The 21528-nt window shown below is 38.5% G+C and overlaps 1 protein-coding gene across 1 annotated transcript in view; it reads left to right on the top strand.

Moving 5' to 3' along the window:
• Nucleotides 1–21528, top strand: part of LOC124589803 (spectrin beta chain-like) — a 140771-nt gene that overhangs the window by 59430 nt on the left and 59813 nt on the right. The window contains exons 26-32 of the mRNA XM_047131591.1: nucleotides 1251–1455; nucleotides 3014–3208; nucleotides 6158–6337; nucleotides 10781–11025; nucleotides 14633–14856; nucleotides 15046–15137; nucleotides 16362–16466. Coding sequence (XP_046987547.1) covers nucleotides 1251–1455; nucleotides 3014–3208; nucleotides 6158–6337; nucleotides 10781–11025; nucleotides 14633–14856; nucleotides 15046–15137; nucleotides 16362–16466 — 1246 coding nt within the window. The remainder of the gene's footprint in view (nucleotides 1–1250; nucleotides 1456–3013; nucleotides 3209–6157; nucleotides 6338–10780; nucleotides 11026–14632; nucleotides 14857–15045; nucleotides 15138–16361; nucleotides 16467–21528) is intronic.

Raw genomic sequence — 21528 nt, 5'->3', positions numbered from 1 at the left:
ACGAAGTCTGTGATGGAAGTGCAACATTAAAGTGACATCAGGAAAAGATTTGATGTTGGTCAGGTACCATGTTAGAATACCATATTGGCTTAGGTGGAGAAGTTTGAAGACAGTGATAGTGTGTTTGATCCAAAGGTGGAGCTCGGAATGCAGTGCACACACCTGAAAACTTGCAGAGAGTAAGGAAAGGTTTTGAACTTAGTCCCCAATGCTCAAAATACAGGGCTGAGTCGAAGCAGTTTATGGCAAATGCTTAGAGAGATCAGATTTCATCCTTACAAATTGCAATTGAACAGAAACCTAACTACAGAGGCAAGAAAGCACTAGTTACTTTTTATGTTGCCGAGTTCGGTATCCTAACTGAAAACCCAGATTTCTTAAATAATTTGTTCATGTCCGCAAAACCCTTTTCCAGTTCTCGAGCTTCATCAAAAAACAGAACACGCAGTACTGGTCTCCTGTGAACCCTAAAATGCTGCACAAGAAGCCACTGCACTTCCCCAAATCATGGATTGGTGTGGATTTGGTGTTTTTGAGACTCCAGGCCTGTGGGATTTTTTTTAATTAATTAAGATGGAGGAACAGTGGGTTAATTCAGATTGTGGTGTCACTGTGTTGGGGAAACATTGTTCAGCCTTGCTTGCAGTGCCTCAGCGTTGACCCGAACGTCCTTTATTTTCAACAAGGTAGTGCAATACCCGACACTGCACAAATCAGCAAGACCATTGTCTGTGGAATGTTTGGAAGTGTTCTCTCATTTCGGAGACATCACTTGGCCTCCTCAGTCATGCAACATTACTTCTTCTTTTAATGCTATGAGTGTTCCAGAGACGTGTAGTGAACATTGGAGAACCCAAATGAGCCACTTCTGCTGAAGTTGCGACTTGTGATGGTGGGGGACCTATGGAGGCACATGTAAAACTGTTGGAAACACTTACATCCATGCACTGATTTCAATTGATTCTATCTTTCTGACACAATTTTCAAGAAATAAGCTTGTAAGCTTTGCATAATAAATGCCATAATTCATAGTATTTACAGACTATTTCATTTTATTTTTCCTGCTTCCATTTTGAAATCTATAACATCTTAAATGTTTGGCTAGCTTAGCACAGATCTGTTTTATTGTAACTATAAAATATGCCAGTACCTGTCTGCATTCAATATGAAGGCCAAACACACAGGAAGCAAAGGTTTATGCATGCTCAACTAAACCTAAGTATTACTGAAGACGGTTTGTGGTGTTACAGTGACCAGATAATAGTGAAGCAGTCTCAGGTAGACAAGCTGTACGCCGGCCTCAAAGACTTAGCTGGCGAGCGGCGTGCCAAGCTGGAGGAGGCTTTGCAGCTGTTCATGCTGAACCGCGAGGTCGACGACCTCGAGCAGTGGATAGCGGAGAGGGAAGTTGTTGCTGGCAGTCACGAGTTGGGCCAGGATTATGACCATGTTACGGTGAGTGCTGTCCTGCAGTTACAGAAATAAATTTTGAACTGGATTCGAAATATACATAAGGTTTTTGGATCACTTCTATGTAAATAAGGCCCTCGGGAGAGGTTGTTGCCTTCCACCAGCATTATTAAAAATATTTATTAGTGAAATACTGCAATATTGTTCTGGAAAATGTTCAAGGAGGAAGATATTTACATAAATGATTCATTTCTGATGATCAGCTTCTGCTAGAGGAATATTTAAATGGTGGTGATGATGATGAATATAAAAAGTAGAGATACGCGGTATGATAATTACAGGTAACTCTGAGTCTAGGATCCACCGTTACGGGACTATGTCCATAAAATATAGATGGTTGGCAATGAGTACACGGAAGTGTGTATATTTGAATTAACTTGTCACAGCTAATTCTTGCTGCGCTAAAGGACTTGGGTCTGAATTAACTGCAGGTAATGATTTCAGCTGATAAATAAAAACCAGGCAAACTTTAAATTCCTATCCACGGCTGATTATGTTAGATGTGAATTATCTGTGAAGTTTACTGGCTAAAGCTTGACTAATCGACTACACTAAAAGTAATTTAAGATAATGAGTGGTAATGTTGACAGCACTGCAGTGAGACAGTCTGTTTACATCTACAGTGCTACTGATGATGATGAAATCTAAAGGCTAAATGTTTTACTTTTTGCTAATGTACCGAGAATGAGGATGAACCCTTGAAGACAGTGGTTGAAAAGAAAACAGAAACTAAATTTTAAACACTCCTTTTGTTTCCAAAATCAGACTTTTTATGGCAGATGCTCACATTTCATGCCTCCAAAGTCGCTTTGAGGAGGACAACTTTGAAGAAATGACAACAGCTGATCAGTTTTGTTCAACCAAACTATTAGACATACTTGTACATATTCACTTACCGGGCAAACTCTGCACATTTGTCACTGATTGGCTGTCATTTTATGGTCATAGTTCCATAACACTGCATTTCTGACCTGTGGTTATTAAAAAAAATTTTCTCAGTTTTATGTTATATGTCATGCTGGGACTGTATTATCAGGCTGTTTTTCATCACCCTGTATGCGAGTTTAATTTGTTGCAGACTATGCTGGTCATTCAAAGCTTTGATTTAATTAATCTTTGGACTGTAACCACAGAAAGTATAGTATGCAAGTTATTTGATGTGCTATATGTTGTATGCAAGTTTTCTCTTAAATTCTTTCGACGAAACAACCAATTGTTTTGTATTTTAATTATATTACACATTATATGGATTTCAACCATTTGAATGTTGAATATTGATTCACAGGTGAATCTGCACAGCAATGAAAGCAAAATAAAAAGGGTATTTTAATTCATTCAGTGGCAACCTGCATGGCAGAATGTTATTGTTCAGGCAGTTCGTGGTAGCATCTCCTTCTCCTCCTCCTCCTTCTCCTCCCCCTCCTCCCCCTCCCCCTCTCCCTCTCCCTCCCCTGTTCCCTTTTCCTGATTTACCTTTATTTTTCTTAAAAATGTTGATGTTTTTGGCAACACAAAACATAAAGCGTAACTTGCTTTGTTGCAGCTTTTGTGGGAACGCTTCAAGGAGTTTGCTCGTGACACAGAAGCGATCGGCAGTGAGAGAGTGTCTGCCGTGAACGGAATTGCCGACCAGCTGATTGGAGCAGGCCACAGTGACTCTGCCACCATTGCAGAATGGAAGGACGGACTGAATGAGGCGTGGCAAGATCTGCTGGAGCTCATTGAGACAAGGAAGCAGGTGAGGCAGTTCTTAGTATTTGGTTGCTTTCAGCTGGTATAGGATATTGTTCTGGTGAAGCATCTGAAGTCTTTCACATTACTAAAAATTGAGAGAGAAATGAAGGAAAGTTACTAGTTAGTTGACATTGTGATTTTCATGCCAAGGTAGTATTGTTTTGTGAAAGAGTGCTGCCACAGCTCAAGCTGATGTATCAGTCACCAAAGAACTTCATCGGTGGCATTGTATTTCTGATAAATTGACTCTGGTCTTTGGCACAGCTAAATATTTATTGTTTTGTCTCCTCGTATAAGGAATGTTTGAGGCTGCCAGGAAAAGTGTTAGATTTTTTGGCATTTGAAAAATGAGGCATCATTGACTGTGACCACTTTCACAACACTGAAGTTGTGTGAGTAATCAATATTTGAAACAGTAAATGAGAATTTATCACACAACACCTCAACCCTGTTTTCTCCCCTTAGCCTCAGATTAAGCTTTCTAGATAGAGGACACAGTATAAGACAAAAAATTGAACAGTTGTGTCCAAGACTAGAGCATGAGTGTTAGGAAAGAGACTTCATCAAGGATTACTTCCTGTGGTCACAGTCAAAGCTTATGATGAGTGAACAAAGAAGGTGGGCAGCTGAGTAGGAAACAGGAAATGGTAATTTCTCTGGAAAGCAAAGCAATTTATTCATTAAAAGAAAGCACCTAATGTTAGCAGTTTATTTTTTTCATTAAATGGTTATAATGAGAGGCAGAATAATTCTGAGGCAGGCTCATAAACTCAGAAGTGTTGAAAAATATTGGTGGGCCGTATGTCTTTTTGTTGTGCAGAACATAGTGCTTTCAGCATGGAACAGGAAGTAACCAGCAAATGCATTTTAAAAAGAAATGTGGTCTTGTTAGAATAGATGCTAGTTATAAGCAGTAGTAGTTAAATCCAAGCTAAGTAGAGTGAAGGTGCAGTTGTACTCCTATCATGCATATTGATAAAGATACACGCGGATCTGTGAGAGAAGCTCATTGAGTGGCTTCCTTCAGTGTGGAATACATTCATTTGTGTTTGGCACTGATCCCATTGTAACTATCCAGTTACATGACTGTGAGGCTGTCTGGGATTACAAACTACAGCCTATCACAACAATCATTTTATGCTCGCTATTGTGGAAACAAAGATAATTTAGTTTCCATAAAAGATATGCCATATACATTCCTAAAACAACAAAAATTTGATATTATGATGACGATGATGATGATGATGATGATGATGATGATAATAATAAAAGTACATTAAAATTTACAAGCCTTCATAAAAAAATATATAAAAATGGTAATTAGTGTTTGCAGTGACAGATATAATTGTTGCAATAAGTCTTGTCACCACAGTTAGATACTGGTGACATGGTAGAATTTTATGTATCCACAAAAATTACTAGTTGCGCTCTTAAGTCAGTTATTGATGTTTACTCCCAAAGGCACTGCCAGACTTCTGACAATGAATATTTGAAGAGTCACATTGACATCATGTTTCTCACGAAAGCTGGAGTGCTGTTTTGTTGTTGGATCCATTATGAACTCCAAACAAATGCTAAAATGTGGTAACAATTTCCGTTGCAGAAAAAGAAAACACAAAAGGTGTCATTACAGTACCAAATGCACTTTCATTTTAGAGCCACCTGATATACATAAATCTCTTCCAGTTAAAAGTTGTCATTGCCATCTTGAGCATCAGTGGTGTCACTATAAATTCCTTTAACCAAAATATGCATCACATAATGAATAATATTAAGTGTACAATTTCTACCTTTAATGTATTTCGTTTGTATTCAAACATTTCTTGCCACCACTTCCAAGTGTTTGTGCATGCCTATTTAAGTGGGAACAGCCTGAAAAAGCAATTTTACTGTTTTCTAAAATTAAATGAACAAAACAGTAGCAATGTTAACTATGCAACATGACACTGTATTGTCACACTGTGCTGCATGACTTTTCACTGAGACCAGTTAAGAAAAAAAAATACTTTGCAGAGCCATGCAGAAATGATTCTCAATGCTAAGAAGAAATGTTTTTAATTTATTAGGTACAAATTTTATATAGTATTAGCAACTTTCCTTCTCTAGAATACTCTATGATCTTAGTAAAATTCTTGTGCATATTGGTGCCAGATAAATGGATCCTGCTGTATTATTGCCAGTGTAACAGGAAATGAGGAGGTATTGAATAGAATTGGGGAGAAGAGAAGCTTGTGGCACAACTTGACTAGAAGAAGGGATCGGTTGGTAGGACATGTTCTAAGACATCGAGGGATCACCAATTAGGTATTGGAGGGCAGCGTGGAGGGTAAAAATTGTAGAGGGAGACCAAGAGATAAATACACTAAGCAGATTCGGAAGGATGTAGGCTGCAGTAGGTTCTGGGAGATGAAGCAGCTTGCACAGGATAGAGTGGCATGGAGAGCTGGATCAAACCAGTCTCAGGACTGAAGACCACAACAACAACAACAACAGGAAATATTCTCCCAACCCCTCCTCTTTCCTCACCAGAGCCTCTCTGCATGAAATTAGCATTTTTATCTCAAAAAGTTAGTTTTAACTGGCACTATACCACCAACATTTCTAACTCCAGTTAAAATTGCAAAAATTGCAGCTCAGTCAAGTCACAGCACCACAGCGTAAACTCACTCGGCCGTTGGCCGTACACACGCACCTGTCCGTGAGTGTGTCAGATCGTATTCCACTTCAGCTCACTGCACGAGGCAACTTGTCCCTAGTCGATATCCCTTTGACAAAATAATATTTGTACTCTTTAATGTCACAAATCTCAGAACGGTACCAGCAAGTTCGGTCTCGATTGCGAAAAAACGGCACTGAGAGGTATTCACATCCAAATAACTTTTATCTTTTCTAGAATTCCTAGAGCAGGTAGATTGTGAAGACTTACTAAACATGTCATTTACTCTGCAACTAGATGCTGGAAGCGTCGAGAGAACTGCACAAGTTCTTCCACGACTGCAAGGATGTGCTGAGCCGCATTCTGGAGAAGCAAAACTCGATGTCGGAGGAGCTGGGTCGTGATGCCGGTCAGGTTTCTGCCCTGCAGCGCAAGCACCATACATTCTTACAGGACCTGCAGACACTCGGTGGCCAGGTAAGAGGACCGCGGGGGCTCGAGAGTTGTTCTCAATTCTTTGATTCGCAAAGTAATGGTAGTGGTTGCTGTGACATCACTTCTTCGTGTGCTTTTTGACTTGCATTTTTATAATGGTGTTTGTTGTAATATTTGTGTTGGTTTTATGAAAAATGTTTGTCTTGTGATAACCATTCAGATTTACTACTGATAAGTACATACAGGGTGTCCGAAAAGTCTTTCCCTGATTACATAAATTGATAACTCAGACTAGAAGTAAGATACAAATATGAAACTGGTGTCTAATTGTTTACAAATTATCAAAGTTTTTTTCACACATCAGTAAACTTCCACACGTAGCACATCTAGGCGATATTAAATTTCCGTCCACACATTAGCCAACATCACTGGAGGTATCGATTCAACGACTGTGGTTATCCGTTACCGCAGGGTTTCAAGATCTGGTACACGTGTTCGGTAGATCTCGTCCTTGACACAACCCCATAAAAAGAAGTCTAATGGGGTTATGTCAGGAGAGCGTGGAGGCCAAACCGTTGGCCCATCATGACCAATCCATCGCCCAGGAAAGGTCATATCGAGATAGGCACGGACGTCCAAGCCCCAATGAGGCGGTGCACAATCTTGCTGAAACAAGACATCGGGGTGATACTGAAGCATCTGAGGAACAGCATACAGTTGCAACATGTCCAGATACACTGCAGATGTGATGGTAGCCTCAGCGAAGAAGAGTGGCCCGATATTTCGATCGTGCAATAGCGCACCAAACATTCACCTTTGGACTATCTCTGGTGCACTCTATGAACTTGCCAGGGGGTTGTGAACCCCAAATGCCCACATTATGGAGATTCACTACTCCACTGACAAAAAGGGTCGCTTCGTCGGAAAAGGCAATTCGTCTGAGATAACCTTCATTGTCCTCAATACGTAATAGCATTTCGACCGCAATGTCATGTCGACGTGTACTATCATTGGGCAACAAGGCCTGAATGATTTGCACTTTGTATGCACGAAACAATAAACGTTTGTGTAAAATGTCGCGGAGAGAGCTTTTTGGCATCTGTAATTCACGTGAGACCCTGCGCACCGATTTCTTCGGACTTCGCAGAAAACACTGCCTTAGAGCTTCCACCCTGTTTGCTGAGGTTCTTCGTCGATCAGACCTCGGAAGGTCAGCAACCAATCCTGTGTTCTTGAACCTCTCATACCAGGCTTTAATGCTCTTGACATCAGGTGGATTCCTTCCAAATGTTGTCTGGAAGTGTGTCTGCACTGTGGTTGTTGATCGTGTCTCATGGTACCACAGGACACACTATGCCTTCTCCTGATTGGTTAACATGGCTTCTTGGGCACTGCACCTCATCCACTACTTACGTACTACGAACCTAAAACAGAAAAAAAAACTTTTGATAGTTGTAAACAATTAAACACAAGTTTCATATTTGTATCTTACTTCTAGCCTGAGTTATCAATTTATGTAATCAGGGAAAGACTTTTCGGACACCCTGTATATTCAGTTGAATTGAATAGCTAATGCGTATTTTCCACTCCTAGCTAAGATAGGTTTGCAGTAAATAATTTTTAAATTTGAACTGTGTGTCACGATTACCATTACAACTGTAGAACTTGGTTTTACTTACTCAGTTTCTTATTTATATTGACTACAATAGTTGTAACTTGAACTATTCTTTCCTGATGTTATTAATGCTCCTATCCAAAACTGTCTGTAGTATGTGTGTCAAAATATCAGACATGATATGACAATACAATCACCATTTTGTTTACGTTGTTGCAGCTTCACATCAACACTTGCCAAAACTGACTGCGAATTATCGTAATTTCTTCTTTATTTCCCATAAATAGCAAGTCAAATGCTAATGATTTTTTTACGTTTGAATGGTTTGTAGCCAATACATTATTGTTAAATGAACTCTCTTCCCCAAGAAGTGTTATAGGACCTTTGGTTTTCCTAATGTATATAAATAATTTAGGAGGCAATGTAAGTAGCCTTCTTTGCAGATAATGCTGTCGTTTATCATGTAGTCAAGTCATCAGAAGATCAAAGACAATTGCAAAATGCTTTGGACAACATATCTGTGAACACCTAGAGGATGCAACAGGTCTACTAGACAGACTGCCTGCACTATGGCTCTTCTGTAATATGCTACATGGTATGGGATTTGTATCAGGTAGGACTGACAAATGAAATCTAAAAAGTTCAGAGAAAGGCAGCTCATTTTGTATTACCACAAAATAGGGGAGAGTGTGCCATAGATATGACTTTTTTTTCCTTTCTGCAGGGAGATATTTTCACAAAATTTCCGTCACCAACGTTCTTCTCTGAATGCAAAAATTTTTGCTAATGGCTGCATACATAAACTGAAATGATCATCATAAAAAATAACAGCAATTCGAGCTTGCATGGAAAGATTTAAGTGTTCATTTTTCTCGCACACTAGTAGAGAATAGAACGGCGGCAAAAGAATCTAAAGTGATTCAGTGAACCCTCTGTCAAGCTCTTATGTATGGATTGCAGATTAGACATGTTGGTGTGAATGTAGATATATTGTTTGTGTTATGTCATATCTGTACGCTAATGTTATTAATATAGCCCCATCAGAATTGCTGAACATCAAAATAATCAACAGCTGTCTGTACTTGGTTTTCTTTATCAAATTTAAAAGCATAATTACTGCTGATCATCAGTTAATTTTAAACAAATCAAAGAGTAGACAATCATTAATGTCTGTTAAGAACAAGCAGCCAAAGCAAAGATAGTGTTAGTGATGTTTCAGTCAGTCATTGTTGAAAGTTAGTAAAACTTATTACAAAAACTGACTCTAAACAGAGAAATGGGGGTAAATATATACTATAAAATTACAACTCAGTTTATAAGAGTATAATGGAAAATGAGAAAACAATGGTAACTCCTCATAGCTAATGGTGTAAAAATGTAAAAAGTATGATAATATTGGCATGCTGCAATTACAGTGCATTATTTTGGTGTTCAGTTTGATCTAATGGGACTAAATTAATAACACTGCCATACAGTTTTTGGGTGACATGAAACTAGAAAATGTTCCCTATTATGTATAGTCATTTACATAATTGCAACAGTGCAACTGTTTAAAGTAAATAAGGAATTTTGTACTGTCTTACGACAAAAGGAACATATACCATCTGTTAAATGTTTAACTGATAAAACTGACTCGTGGTCAATAGTTTGGCAATAGAACTAAGCCATATTTCAAGCTACAGAATGAAACACCGTCTTTAAGCTCATGTAATCTTGTTTCTCCTCAACTTTAAATACAACATCAAAATTATGCATAAACTGGTTGAAGAATGGTACATTTTTGTTTCAAATTCTGTCAAAACAAAAATTTCTTAACTCTGCAACTACTATCCACTCACAGTGTCCAACTTAAACTTCCATTTAGCCTAGGCAAGTTCTTGTAAATCATTAGTATTAGGCTTTTATACAACTGTAACAAGAAATTTCAAATTTACAGAGACTTAAGTGTGACAGTGAGTTCAACATTAATAATTAAAAATATTTGAAACAGTTAATCTTCATGTATCTTAGTTTTACAGTTAACAAAAGTTTGTAAAATACTAATTTTAAACAGTCACTTTGAAGAGATGATAATTCCAGCTCTAGTAGGTAACTATTTTGATTGTCTTCATTTACGAAGGTTTCAATTCCAGTTTCAGTTCCAAAGTTAAATTAGTTCATCTGTAAAACTGGCTTCGAAATCATATTGACACTTAAAAAAAAATAATGACGACATTTTGCAGTGTTTTCAAGAAACTGCAGTCTGGTAATTCTTCATATGTTGCACAAAAATTGTGTTGCATGATTGTCTGTCTAACATGAGTTTGAAATGATTGATTTGACTGAACAGAAATATGTATGAGCATACATGAATTTTCAAACTGTAGAGTTTTGTAATCTTGAATATGAAATGCTGTCACAAAACTTTGTGATTGGCTGGTCATTAAATTACGTCCAATGGTGTTACATGAGGATTTGTAAATGTGGAAGAAATTAACATTACCATTAATATACAGCAATGCTATAATGCGTTGGATAGCGCATATTTCCTACAGAAAAGTGGTATTGTAAACGTCTTTCAGTGAACATTATATGAAATCGAAGGTTGTTACCTTAAGTAATATAAGATCATTTTTAAGTGTTGTGTTATCACACCTCTTGCATAATTGATTGTATTCAATGCATTTCAGATTGTTTAATGTTTCTGCTGTACACAGACACTGTGATTATCATTAACTGTAACAGGTAGTAATAATGGACATATCCATTTATTTCATACAATACTTAACAGCTTTTCACAATTGCCCTTAGACCTATTCAATTATTAAACTTTGAAAAGAATCTCTGCACAAACTTTCAGTTAATGTAATAATGCTTTTGACTGCATACAGGTGGAGGCCATTCAGGCATCTTCAGCCAAGTTGCAGACGGCGTACGCTGGCGAGCGTGCCCGTGAGATAACAGGTCGTGAGGCGGAGGTGGTGGGGGCTTGGAACGCCCTGCAGGCCCACTGCGAGGACCGGCGCCAGAAGCTGGGTGACACGGGCGACCTGTTCCGCTTCTTCTGCATGGTGCGCACGCTCATCCTCTGGATGGATGACGTCGTGCGTCAGATGAACACATCTGAGAAGCCAAGGCAAGTCGTTTTGTGATACACTGCTTGTTTGGTGACCACCTCCTGTTGTTGTTGTTGTTGTTGTTGTTGTTCTTGTTGTTGTTGTTGTTGTTGTTCTTCTTCTTCTTCCAATATTGGTCCTCTCTGGAACATGTTATTTCCACTACGCTTTTCCTTTTTCTTGCATGGTTCCTTAACTTTTGTGCAGTATTCTCACACTTGTTTCCTATGCTGCTCCATACCTTTGATCTAAATTTTTGCCAGTTTCTACTTTGGCTTATCTGGGAGGCCCAGGTGCTCTTGGTGTTTATTCTTGAGCAGAATACGTTTATGGACTTTCTCCACTGTTATCCCCACTTATTGCAAGTCTTTCTCTACTTTGATGAACCACACCTTTATGGGTTTCTTGTTGGGAAAGTAACAGCAGATCAGATTCTTCAACAGTGAAAGACTCGTATGAGCAGTATGCCTATAGAAAAAGATTCTCTTACTTCTAATTTGTTGACCACACTTTCTCTTCCCATAGCGAGGCAATCTTCGACGTATAGGGCAACCGGTCTTATTGTGCAATAATGTCCCATCTTTGCACTAATTGAGATTGACTTTTCTTGTATACCCTTACAGTAGCTAATATGCTGTTTACGTTTTTCTGATCAATGATTCAAAGATTTCTTTCTCAGGAGAGCTTGGCTTTCTCCATTCTCCTAGAAATAAACTTCTTCGTCCATCCATTTCTCCTTCTTCTTCCTCTAGTACTCCGGTGCCCTGATTTTTTTGAATAAACTCAATTTGCTTGTGGGGGGATTTGGTGTCTTGTCTTTGGTGCTTATGGCTTCACTTCATTGATTTGTCATGCCACTATGTCTAGCAAATTGGAAAAAGATTTCCAGATCTTCTGCAACAGCCTGGGAGTCAACTGTGAAATTCTTGTTTTAAGATGTAAACCTGACTCCATTTTCAGCACCTTGTCACTCATTCATTTTCGCCCCATCTGTTAACTTTCTGAAGTACACAGTTGAAATGCAAAGGTAAAAGTCCATCTCCTTGCTTGCCTCGAACCTGATTTCGAAAGCATCTGAAATTTCTCCCATAAACTTCACTTCAGAGGTGGTGTCGGGAAGAGTCTGGTATATAATGGCTCGTTTTCTTATATAAGCCAAATTCTTTGAGCATTTCGAGAAGAGTTACTCAATCAATTGAATCTTAGATCTTGGTAAGATCTAAAAAGTTCACTACGAATTTTTATTCCTGCATTTTAGGTAAGAGAGAACACATTTAAGATTTATGATCTGTTAGGTGCCTGAATGCAACTGTTGACTTTTAATTTAGCTTTGTAATGTTGAACAGTTTTGATCTTAGGTAATTTTCGAGTACCTACATAAATTCATTAGCTACTTGGTCATCACAACTCTATGAAGGCAGATTTTGCCAGACTGGTCACATACACAAAGGCACCACATCTGAGTGTGTATGTTGTATTTATAATTAAAGTTTTGTGTGAGTAATGGAAGTACAAAGTTAATTGCCATGCTTTGTGCACAACGTATACAACAGACCAGTGTGGCAGTATTTGTCATCACAGAATTTTAATGACCCAACAGCCAGCAAATGTAAGTATACGTTTGTAAATGGCTCGATATTAAATTGCATAATAGTACAAAAATAAGCTAAAAATAAATAGTCGAAATTGGTATGGAGTCGCTGAAGAAATTAATATTAAATGTCTGGGCTCTAATGATTTCTTCTTAGCCCAAATGGCTACTATTCACATGTATAAGTACTGATCTTATCTTTATCAGAGGCCACAGTCATCCAAAGTTTTTTTTAAAATTAAAACATTTTTGTTGTTTGAGTGTAATTATGTTTATTGTATCCACTACTACATTTTCAGCTTTGGAACCATTGTAAAGTGCAGCACATCGTCCTTTACACACATGTAGCCCAAGTAAAACTGTCCATCATGCTCTTAGAAAATGCTGTTTCTTATGTGCTCGATTGCACAGATGACAATGCTCTGTATGAAGAGAGTAGCAATGGTGTTACAATGACTCACGATCATCTGAGTATTGATTTAAAACAATACATGTATGTTTATATAATAATTCAGTAAAATTTCTGTTTTGTAGTTTTTCTTTTCATTTCTAAGTCACTTTCTTTGTAGATATGTGAGGGTATCCTGTCAGTTGATGAGCCTGTGTCACTACGAGTGAATAGTAGTGTGTGTGTCTTATGTGCCTGTTTATGTGATAGTTATTTACATCTTTCTGTCCTACTGTGGCACATTATTGGGGGTTTCTCCATAGCAGAGGTCTATTTGGTCTACCGTAAGCCTGTGCAAGCCTCTTCGCACCTTTGTCCTAAGCAGATGTTTCGTAACTTGTTTGTCGAACAACATTGACAGACGTAGGAGATGCTACAGCAGAAAGGTTTTCTGCAGCGATGACAATACTTACAGTTTGCACTTTGTTGGGGCCACTTTTGCAGTAAATGATTCTGTGTAGAATTATTATGTTGTTGTTGTTGTTGTTGTTGTTGTTGTTGTCTTCAGTCCTGAGTCTGGTTTGATGCAGCTCTCCATGCTACTCTATCCTGTGCAAGTTTCATCATCTCCCAGTACTTACTGCAACCTACATCCTTCTGAATCTGCTTAGTGTATTCATCTCTTGGTCTCCCACTACGACTTTTACCCTCCACGCTGCCCTCCAATGCTAAATTTGTGATTCCATGATGCCTCAGAACATGTCCTACCAACCGGTCCCTTCTTCTTGTCAAGTTGTGCCACAAACTCCTCTTCTCCCCAATTCTATTCAATACCTCCTCATTAGTTATGTGATCTACACATCTAATCTACAGCATTCTTCTGTAGCACCACATTTCGAAAGCTTCTATTCTCTTCTAGTCCAAACTATTTATCATCCACGTTTCGCTTCCATACATGGCTACACTCCATACAAATACTTTCAGATTGCTTAGAATAATAAAAAAAAAAAAAAACTAATAAGGTACCCTGTCTAACCTCTGCCAGAGATGATACAAATCATTATCTTGGATATGTAGACCTTAAAAATACTTTGAAAAGACCCATATACGACTCAAACGTGAATTGTGGTACAGTCTGTAAGAATATTTAGATAGATATTGCGAATTCTCACTGCTGTTAGCAGTGTTTGCAATGTAACAGTAATTTTAAGTGTCCAATAGGCTAAATTAAATTCCATGCAAATCACTACAAATAAATCTACTCCCCACAAATCTCTAAGAGGTGGGAGTGCTTTGTATTTTGTGCATCTTTGATGAGCCATATTTGTTTTGGTTTGTAAGTACAACTTAAAAAGAGGGTAAATCATTATTGTTCCACTCCCACGTCTCATCACATTAGAGGTCAGCTTAACTCGAGCAAATACGGTATGTCACTGTCATTAAATTGAATGTTTGGAAATGAGATAAACATGAAAATAAAATTAAAAAATGGAGCTGCAAGGGAATTGCCTTTCATATGAATAAATTACTGTTGCTGGATGAAGCGTATTGTTGGTTACTACTTCTTCCGTTCTCCCAATGCTCCTAATTGACTTGTTTGTGTATTGTTAAGTGGTAGTCTCTCTTTATTGGTATTGTGACATTATAGGGATGTGAGTGGTGTGGAGCTCCTGATGAACAACCACCAGAGCCTCAAAGCAGAAATAGATGCGAGGGAAGACAACTTTACCTCGTGCATATCTCTTGGCAAAGAGCTGTTGGCACGTAACCACTATGCGAGTGCGGAAATCAAAGAAAAGCTGTTGTCGCTGACCAATCAGCACAAGTCTCTGCTCCACAGATGGGAGGAACGATGGCTTAACTTGCAGCTCAGTAAGTAAAACACCCTTTTTTGTTCTTGCCTATGTAACGGGGTTTACTGATAACATTGGGTAGTCTGTTGATAAAGATCAGGGAAGGACTTCTTATGTCAAAGATTAACAGTAAAAATGAAGTTAAATGTTAACAGTGTGTATGAAGTTGTTTTTATATATTTAAACATATTTTAAAACTGTGTTTCAGTCTTGGAAGTGTACCAGTTTGCCAGAGATGCGGCCGTGGCGGAAGCTTGGCTGATCGCACAGGAACCATACCTCATGAGTCAGGAATTGGGGGTATGTATTTTGCAAGAAAATATTTTTTGGGTCATAGAATAATTGCAGGTTCAAGGTCAAGAATCCCAACAATGGGTCTGATTAGCCCCTCTAGGGCCAGGGAGCAGAACTTTACCTATTTTTGAGAGCCATAGAAATGTTGAAATAGTTGACCTGTAGATGGTAAATATACATAGGACAGAAGCAATATTGTGGGGTGTAGGGAATAGGAAACAGTTTCTGGTTTGAGAACTATTGGATGTGCAAGCTTTATCAGATGGTAGAGGATGCAAAGATGTACCTGAAAGATAGTGCTATGAAACTGCTGTGACAAAAATGAGACACACAGTTTTATGACAGAGTTTGCTTAGTTAAAGGCGAGGAAAAATTTGAGCTGTAAAATTAAAGACTGGGCAATGTATTTAAGATGGGGTCACATATTAGATAGTTAGAGCAGGACTTGGATGTGTGTGTGATCAGGTCTCTGTCCATGACTTTATTTCCAAAATAAATTGGCCCCTTAGCCATGCCCTTTCATTATTGTCATCACCGATATTCTGCCATTGCAGCCTGCCTCTCTCTCTCTCTCTCTCTCTCTCCCCCCCCCCCCCCCCCCCTCCCTCCCTCCCCCCTCTCCCTCTCCCTCTCTGCCACCCCCACCCCCCCCTCCGTGTGTGTGTGTGTGTGTGTGTGTGTGTGTGTGTGTGTGTGTGTGGAGGGGGGGCGGGGGAGCTTACCTGAATTTCACTAACAGTATTTGATCTGATTCATCAGCCACATGGTTTAGTTTGTCTAGTGTTTTCCAGCTGTGATTTTAATATGTTAATAAAACCAACAGAAAGCAACCAAAATTTAGTCAGTGAATAGTGTTAATCACAGATTTTAAAGTTTTCTTTTATGTGGTGAGGCTAAAAAGTAAAATTCATGGAGAAATGGTTTGTTCAGGTTACTCATACATGATTCTTCTTTTCATAAGGCAGTTCAAACAAGCATTCATTTTTAAATTTAGATTAAGCTGTAGTAGGCCCTAAATTCTCACAAGGATACCCAGATAACAATCTTGACTTTAGCTGAAGTCTTTTTACTGCAATTTTGGATATATTTCCAGTTCCTGAAAACTATGTGAATGCACAGAATAGATTCCTTTGATGTTAGCAAATGTACTCGCCAAAGTGAACTCGCCAACTACAGTCATCCCTCTTTGTACCTTGGAGATACAAGTTATGAACCATTTTTCTTTTCCAGCATACAATTGACGAGGTTGAAAATCTAATAAAGAAGCATGAAGCCTTCGAAAAATCTGCAGCAGCCCAAGAAGAACGCTTCAGTGCGCTTGAAAGACTTACGACGGTAAGTGCGGATGCCATCTGCGGTGTTAAAATTACATTAAAGAAACAAATTCTACTGTTGATAAAGAGGAGGAGGAAAATCTTGAAATCTCACTCATTGAGTAACTCTGGTAAAGCTAAAATGCAGGATTGCGGCATTTTGTCTGGGAATCTACTGCAGTGCCGTCAATAATATCCCACAAGAAGAAGTTAAAGGTAAACTTTTGAAATTGTTTGGGTAATTGCCTGTTGTGCATGAACTAATTCATTGTTATTTCAAGTTGCGGTTGTGGGTGTAGCATGTAATCTCGTTGTCTTAAGTAATTTATGTATCTGCTTGACACAGTTACATTTCTTAATTTTTTAAATTATTGGGCGTGGTAATTGATGGATTTGAGAGCATGAATGTGGTGAATTGTGGCTAACAATATAGTGTGTCACTGTTGGTAATACTTTCTGCTACACCAAATAATTTTTATTATTTTTCTCGTAAGATGATGATACACTTCTCCCTTCCAATACCATGTTCCTGCGTTGTAGGTGATTTGATGACGACATGCATACAGCGAAGTTTAGAAATAAGATTGGGCTAACACCTCAGATTTGCAGTCTATCGAACACTGATGTTGGGTTGAGCCTCTTGTATTTATTTCCTGATTCCGTCCGTATTATATTTCCTGTTTGATATCTTTACCATTCCATTTACTCTCATGGATTCTGTTGCTTTTGCCTATCATCTTATCTACAGTACCAGAGGCTTTTTTTCCCGTGCGCACATGCATTCTCTCACACGCACACAGTTTATTCATCCCACAAACTCGTACGTGCTACTGGTCCTTAGTAATATTCCGTGGATGTACATAAGACACTGTCACTGCTGAGTGCATGAACAAGAATTTCATCATCAGTAGAATTTTATCATCAGAACACCACCTTCTGAGGTCTAAAAGACCATTGTGGTGCACAGCAATCTGCATGCAGATCAACTACTTCAACATGTAAGAAGCCTGAAATGATTAATGGCAGGAGCAATCTTCTCAGAAGCATCACAAATTGATCAAAACTCTCTGGGAGCGATCAGCAGTCTTGCATCTAGCACGATGGTGCATACTGGATCAGATAAGAACTGACCAGGGCAGATGTGGAGCATTGCTGCACTAATGGGGGCTGGAAGTCGTCCTTCCGAATGTGAATGCGAGCAGAAAACAGTACATCACATAACATTTAATAGTTCTCTCAGAGTATTCAAAGAGACAATGGAAGACCACAATTTGTATCCAGCAGCTTCTGACTGGATTTCGAGCATAGACATAGAGCTACAAACTCGTTAAAAGCTGGAGAGGATGTGTATGTGTATAGAAATGTATATATTTCTTGTAAATAGGTGTCTAGCATTTTTTCTGTCATCATATGATAAATAAAATTAATAAATTAACCTTAAAGATAAAATGTCAACACATACCTATGCAGTGCATCCACTCCACATTCACATGCTTATACTGATAAATACTGAGGGGACTCGTCAACTTTAATGTGCAGGAGATACGGAACAGCTAGCGAGGTTTTCTGTTGCAACTCTGGAGTAGAGTCCAATAATAACCAGTGCTTGTCCTAAGATGACACTATATTAGACCGACTGGGGTCCAAAGCTGGCAAATCGGGAGCCTGTTTACAGTTACTCCACAGATTACAGTGTCAGTATGTTTCTCAAAAGTAAAATTTTATTGAGAGGACCGTAAAGTTATGTGACGACAGAACAATGGCCAGCATTTACTTTCCACAGATGGAATTCCAAGTACTTGCTGAAAGAAGTCCTTAAAAGCATAGTTATGAAAAAAGTTTGGAACTTGCATGTTTCTCCTCAGGGAAGAAAGAGCAATTGTTTGAGTAGGAGAGTCCCTCTCATTGTAAATGTGAGACACACAAACATGTGAAAGTTCTACGCACATTATGAAGCTGACAGCAGAATGTGATTTAGATGTTCCAGCTTGTGTGCCACTGAATATGGACCATACTTTGATACCAAGTTGTTAAATGAAGTGTGGTCGTTAACACAGCTTGAGCTGTAATAACAAGATGTCTTTCATATCTTAGGCAGGGTGTCCCAGGAGAAATTGTCAATATTCATGTCAAGAACAATCATTCAAAACAAACGGAAGTCTGTTAAACATTGCTTCTATAATGCATACCTCAAGAGCTATGAGCTCTTTTTCATCTTTGATCCTGTGAAAGAAATCTCTTCTACTGCAAGCCCTTTGCTCTCCATAGTTTGGAAGGAGGTAGTAAGGACCAAAACAAGACAATTTTGTCTTCTTCATGTGGGCTATAATATGCATACTTCAATAGAAGAGATGCTTCACAGTAGCTAAAATGAATAGGCTCATAGCCTGTAATGTATGCATTTTAGAACCTATCTTTATTAGACATTTTTGCTTTGCGTTTTTCTTGTCATGTCCCTGAATATTGACCATTCCTCCTGGGACACCCTGGGATACATTTTCTGTTGGTTCCTTAAATCACGTCAAATGAGGTGAGCCTTATGTTGGCTCTTTAATCATGTATTACTTCCTTAATGACACACCTGATGCATTCCTTTCATCCCTTGCAACTGAGCCTGTTTTTAACTTTCTCCTTTTAAAGACGCAAAAATAACAGAATAGGTTTTTAAATAATTGGTGCAACAGTCGACTAATCTCAATGAAAGGTCACAATAGACTTAACCTGGGCTATTTTTGTTGTAGAATGGTCTTTGTTAGTTTTTATTTAACAAAATGGTGCATTGTAGTTGTTAATGCTTCTTTTAGTAGTGTAATTTGTGCATGTAATTCTAACTGTTGTTGACTTGTAGAACAGGTTGCACTGTGATGTAGTGATTACTTTGTCTGTAGTTTGTGGCATGTTAAGGGAAAAAAGGTTCGATCTTTTTAGTAGAATAAAGACCAGTATGGAGCACATAGTGTTCAGTTTCCAAGACTGGTGCCAAAATTTCAATTTGTTGCCATCACTACTTCTTCGGGGAAAAATTAAGCTGTCCTTGATTTCCTTAGAGAAAGATACAGGCTTGTAATGTATCCTGTATTGTATTCAATGTGTACATTAAGCAGGCAGTAAAGGACACTGAGGATAAATTTAGAGAGGAAAATAAAATTCAGGAAGAAAAACTTTGATGTTTTCCTATGGAATTGTAATTTTGTCAGAGACAGCAAATAACTTGAAAACAGCTCATAAGATGAATTTTAGCAAAACTAAAACAATGCTAATAGAATACAGTCTAATTAAACCAAGTGATGCTGAACAAATCAGTTTAGGAAAATGCATACTAGAAGTAGTAGGTGAGTTTTGCTGTTTGGGCAGCAAAGTAACTTACAATGGCTGAAGCAGACAGGATATAAAATGCAGCCGGGCTGTAGCACGAAAAGCGTTTCCAGAAAGAGGAATTTGTTAATACCTAGTATAAACTTAAATACTAGAAAGTCTCTTTCTGAAGGTATTTGTCTGTAGTGTAGCCTTGTACGGAAGTGAAACATGGACAATAGGCAATTCAGATAATAAAAAATAAAAAAATAATAAAAAAATGGAAACTTTTGAAATATTACGCCAAGGAAGAATGCTGAAGATTAGGTGGGTAGGCCAAGTAAAGAATGAGGATGTACTGAAATGAAGGATACATTCCAAGCCATCAAGGAATTGTCTGTTTGGTAGTTGGGAGGGGGGGGGGGGGGGATATTGTAGAGATAGACCAAGGCATTAACGCAATAAGCAGGTTGCCGATGGAAAGGCTTGCCTAGGATAGAGTATCTGGAAGACCTGCATCACACTAGTGTTCAGTCTAAAGACACCACAACAACAGTGTTCTAGCAGAAGTTTTGTGCACTGAAAGAATAGAATGATTCTGGAATGCCGTTTTCGGAATAAGAATAATGGAACAAGAACGCAGTCTGAGTGGGTGAAGGGTTGGATTGGGTGGAAAGAGTGAGAGGGCAAAGGATGCAGAGTAGGATGTTTCCACTAAAGTGTGCTTTCCTCCCTCTAGTGATGTTTCACAAAGTAACCACATTGGAGTTAACAGAAAAATATCAGTTAACTGTATTGTGTAAGGGTGTGGGGAGGGGGGGTGGAGGTTTTGACTTGGTTGGGTTCTAGACTAAGATACGGGTTGTCTAAAATGAAATAGCTTGCACATTTACTCGATGCTCCGCGTTTCTACCACCTAGGAAGTTGAGATTACGTTTGTTTTCATATGGATTTCTGGAGTACTGCAATAAGAGAAATGAAATTTTTCCAAAGGGGAAAAAGACTACTACAGCGGTATGATTACTTAATGGAAAAATAAAACCTACCATGTTGTGAAATGACTTTTACAGTCTGTGTAGCAGAAGTTCCGTCCGATTTTTCCTCAACATGCCACTGTTGATTATGTTGCTCTCTTGTCCATGTGATTAATTCTGTAGTGTAGTGTATTGTAGTGTAGTGTAGCATGTTGTGATGGTTGCTTGCTTGTCTGTGCTGTCACTTGTCTCCTAACATCCTGTAAAGCTATGTGGTAGGAACAAAGTGGAATTTGTTTCATATAAGACTTTCTTTTCTTTTTTATATTAAAATAGAAAAGAAAACTAAGTGTCAGAGAGTACCTGAAACATTGGTCTAATGCTGGCCATTATCCTCATACATTAACATTGTTTCTTGCTCATAAGAAACTGCTCACGGTCTACACATCCCAACAGTGCTGCAGTTTTTCCTGGTGTTAATATGATATACAGTTTCACATTAACTCGGTAACAAATACTTCATAATTGGTTACCCAGTTTGTCAGCTTTCCAAAGATTATATTCTTTCCATGTTGGCTGTGGAGTCATTCCTGCTTTCATGTAGGAATATTTACTTAAGCTTTACAGTCGCTGTTAATAGTTGCTGTCAGTTTCCTATTTTGCCAGCGGAAAGGGAAGAGTGGGAAAAAAATTATTTTCACGTTAACACTCGATAATGACCGAGAAGGCTGAAATCGGTTGTGCTCTGATAAAATGAGTTTTATGTTTACTTATTTTGGTACTCTATCAGAATGTCTTTCGTGAGAGAAAAACAGT

The sequence above is a fragment of the Schistocerca americana genome, unplaced genomic scaffold (assembly GCF_021461395.2).
Source record: "Schistocerca americana isolate TAMUIC-IGC-003095 unplaced genomic scaffold, iqSchAmer2.1 HiC_scaffold_73, whole genome shotgun sequence".
Taxonomy (NCBI): domain Eukaryota; kingdom Metazoa; phylum Arthropoda; class Insecta; order Orthoptera; family Acrididae; genus Schistocerca; species Schistocerca americana.
Note: the sequence above shows the minus strand (reverse complement) of the source record. Positions and strands in the feature narration are given on the sequence as shown.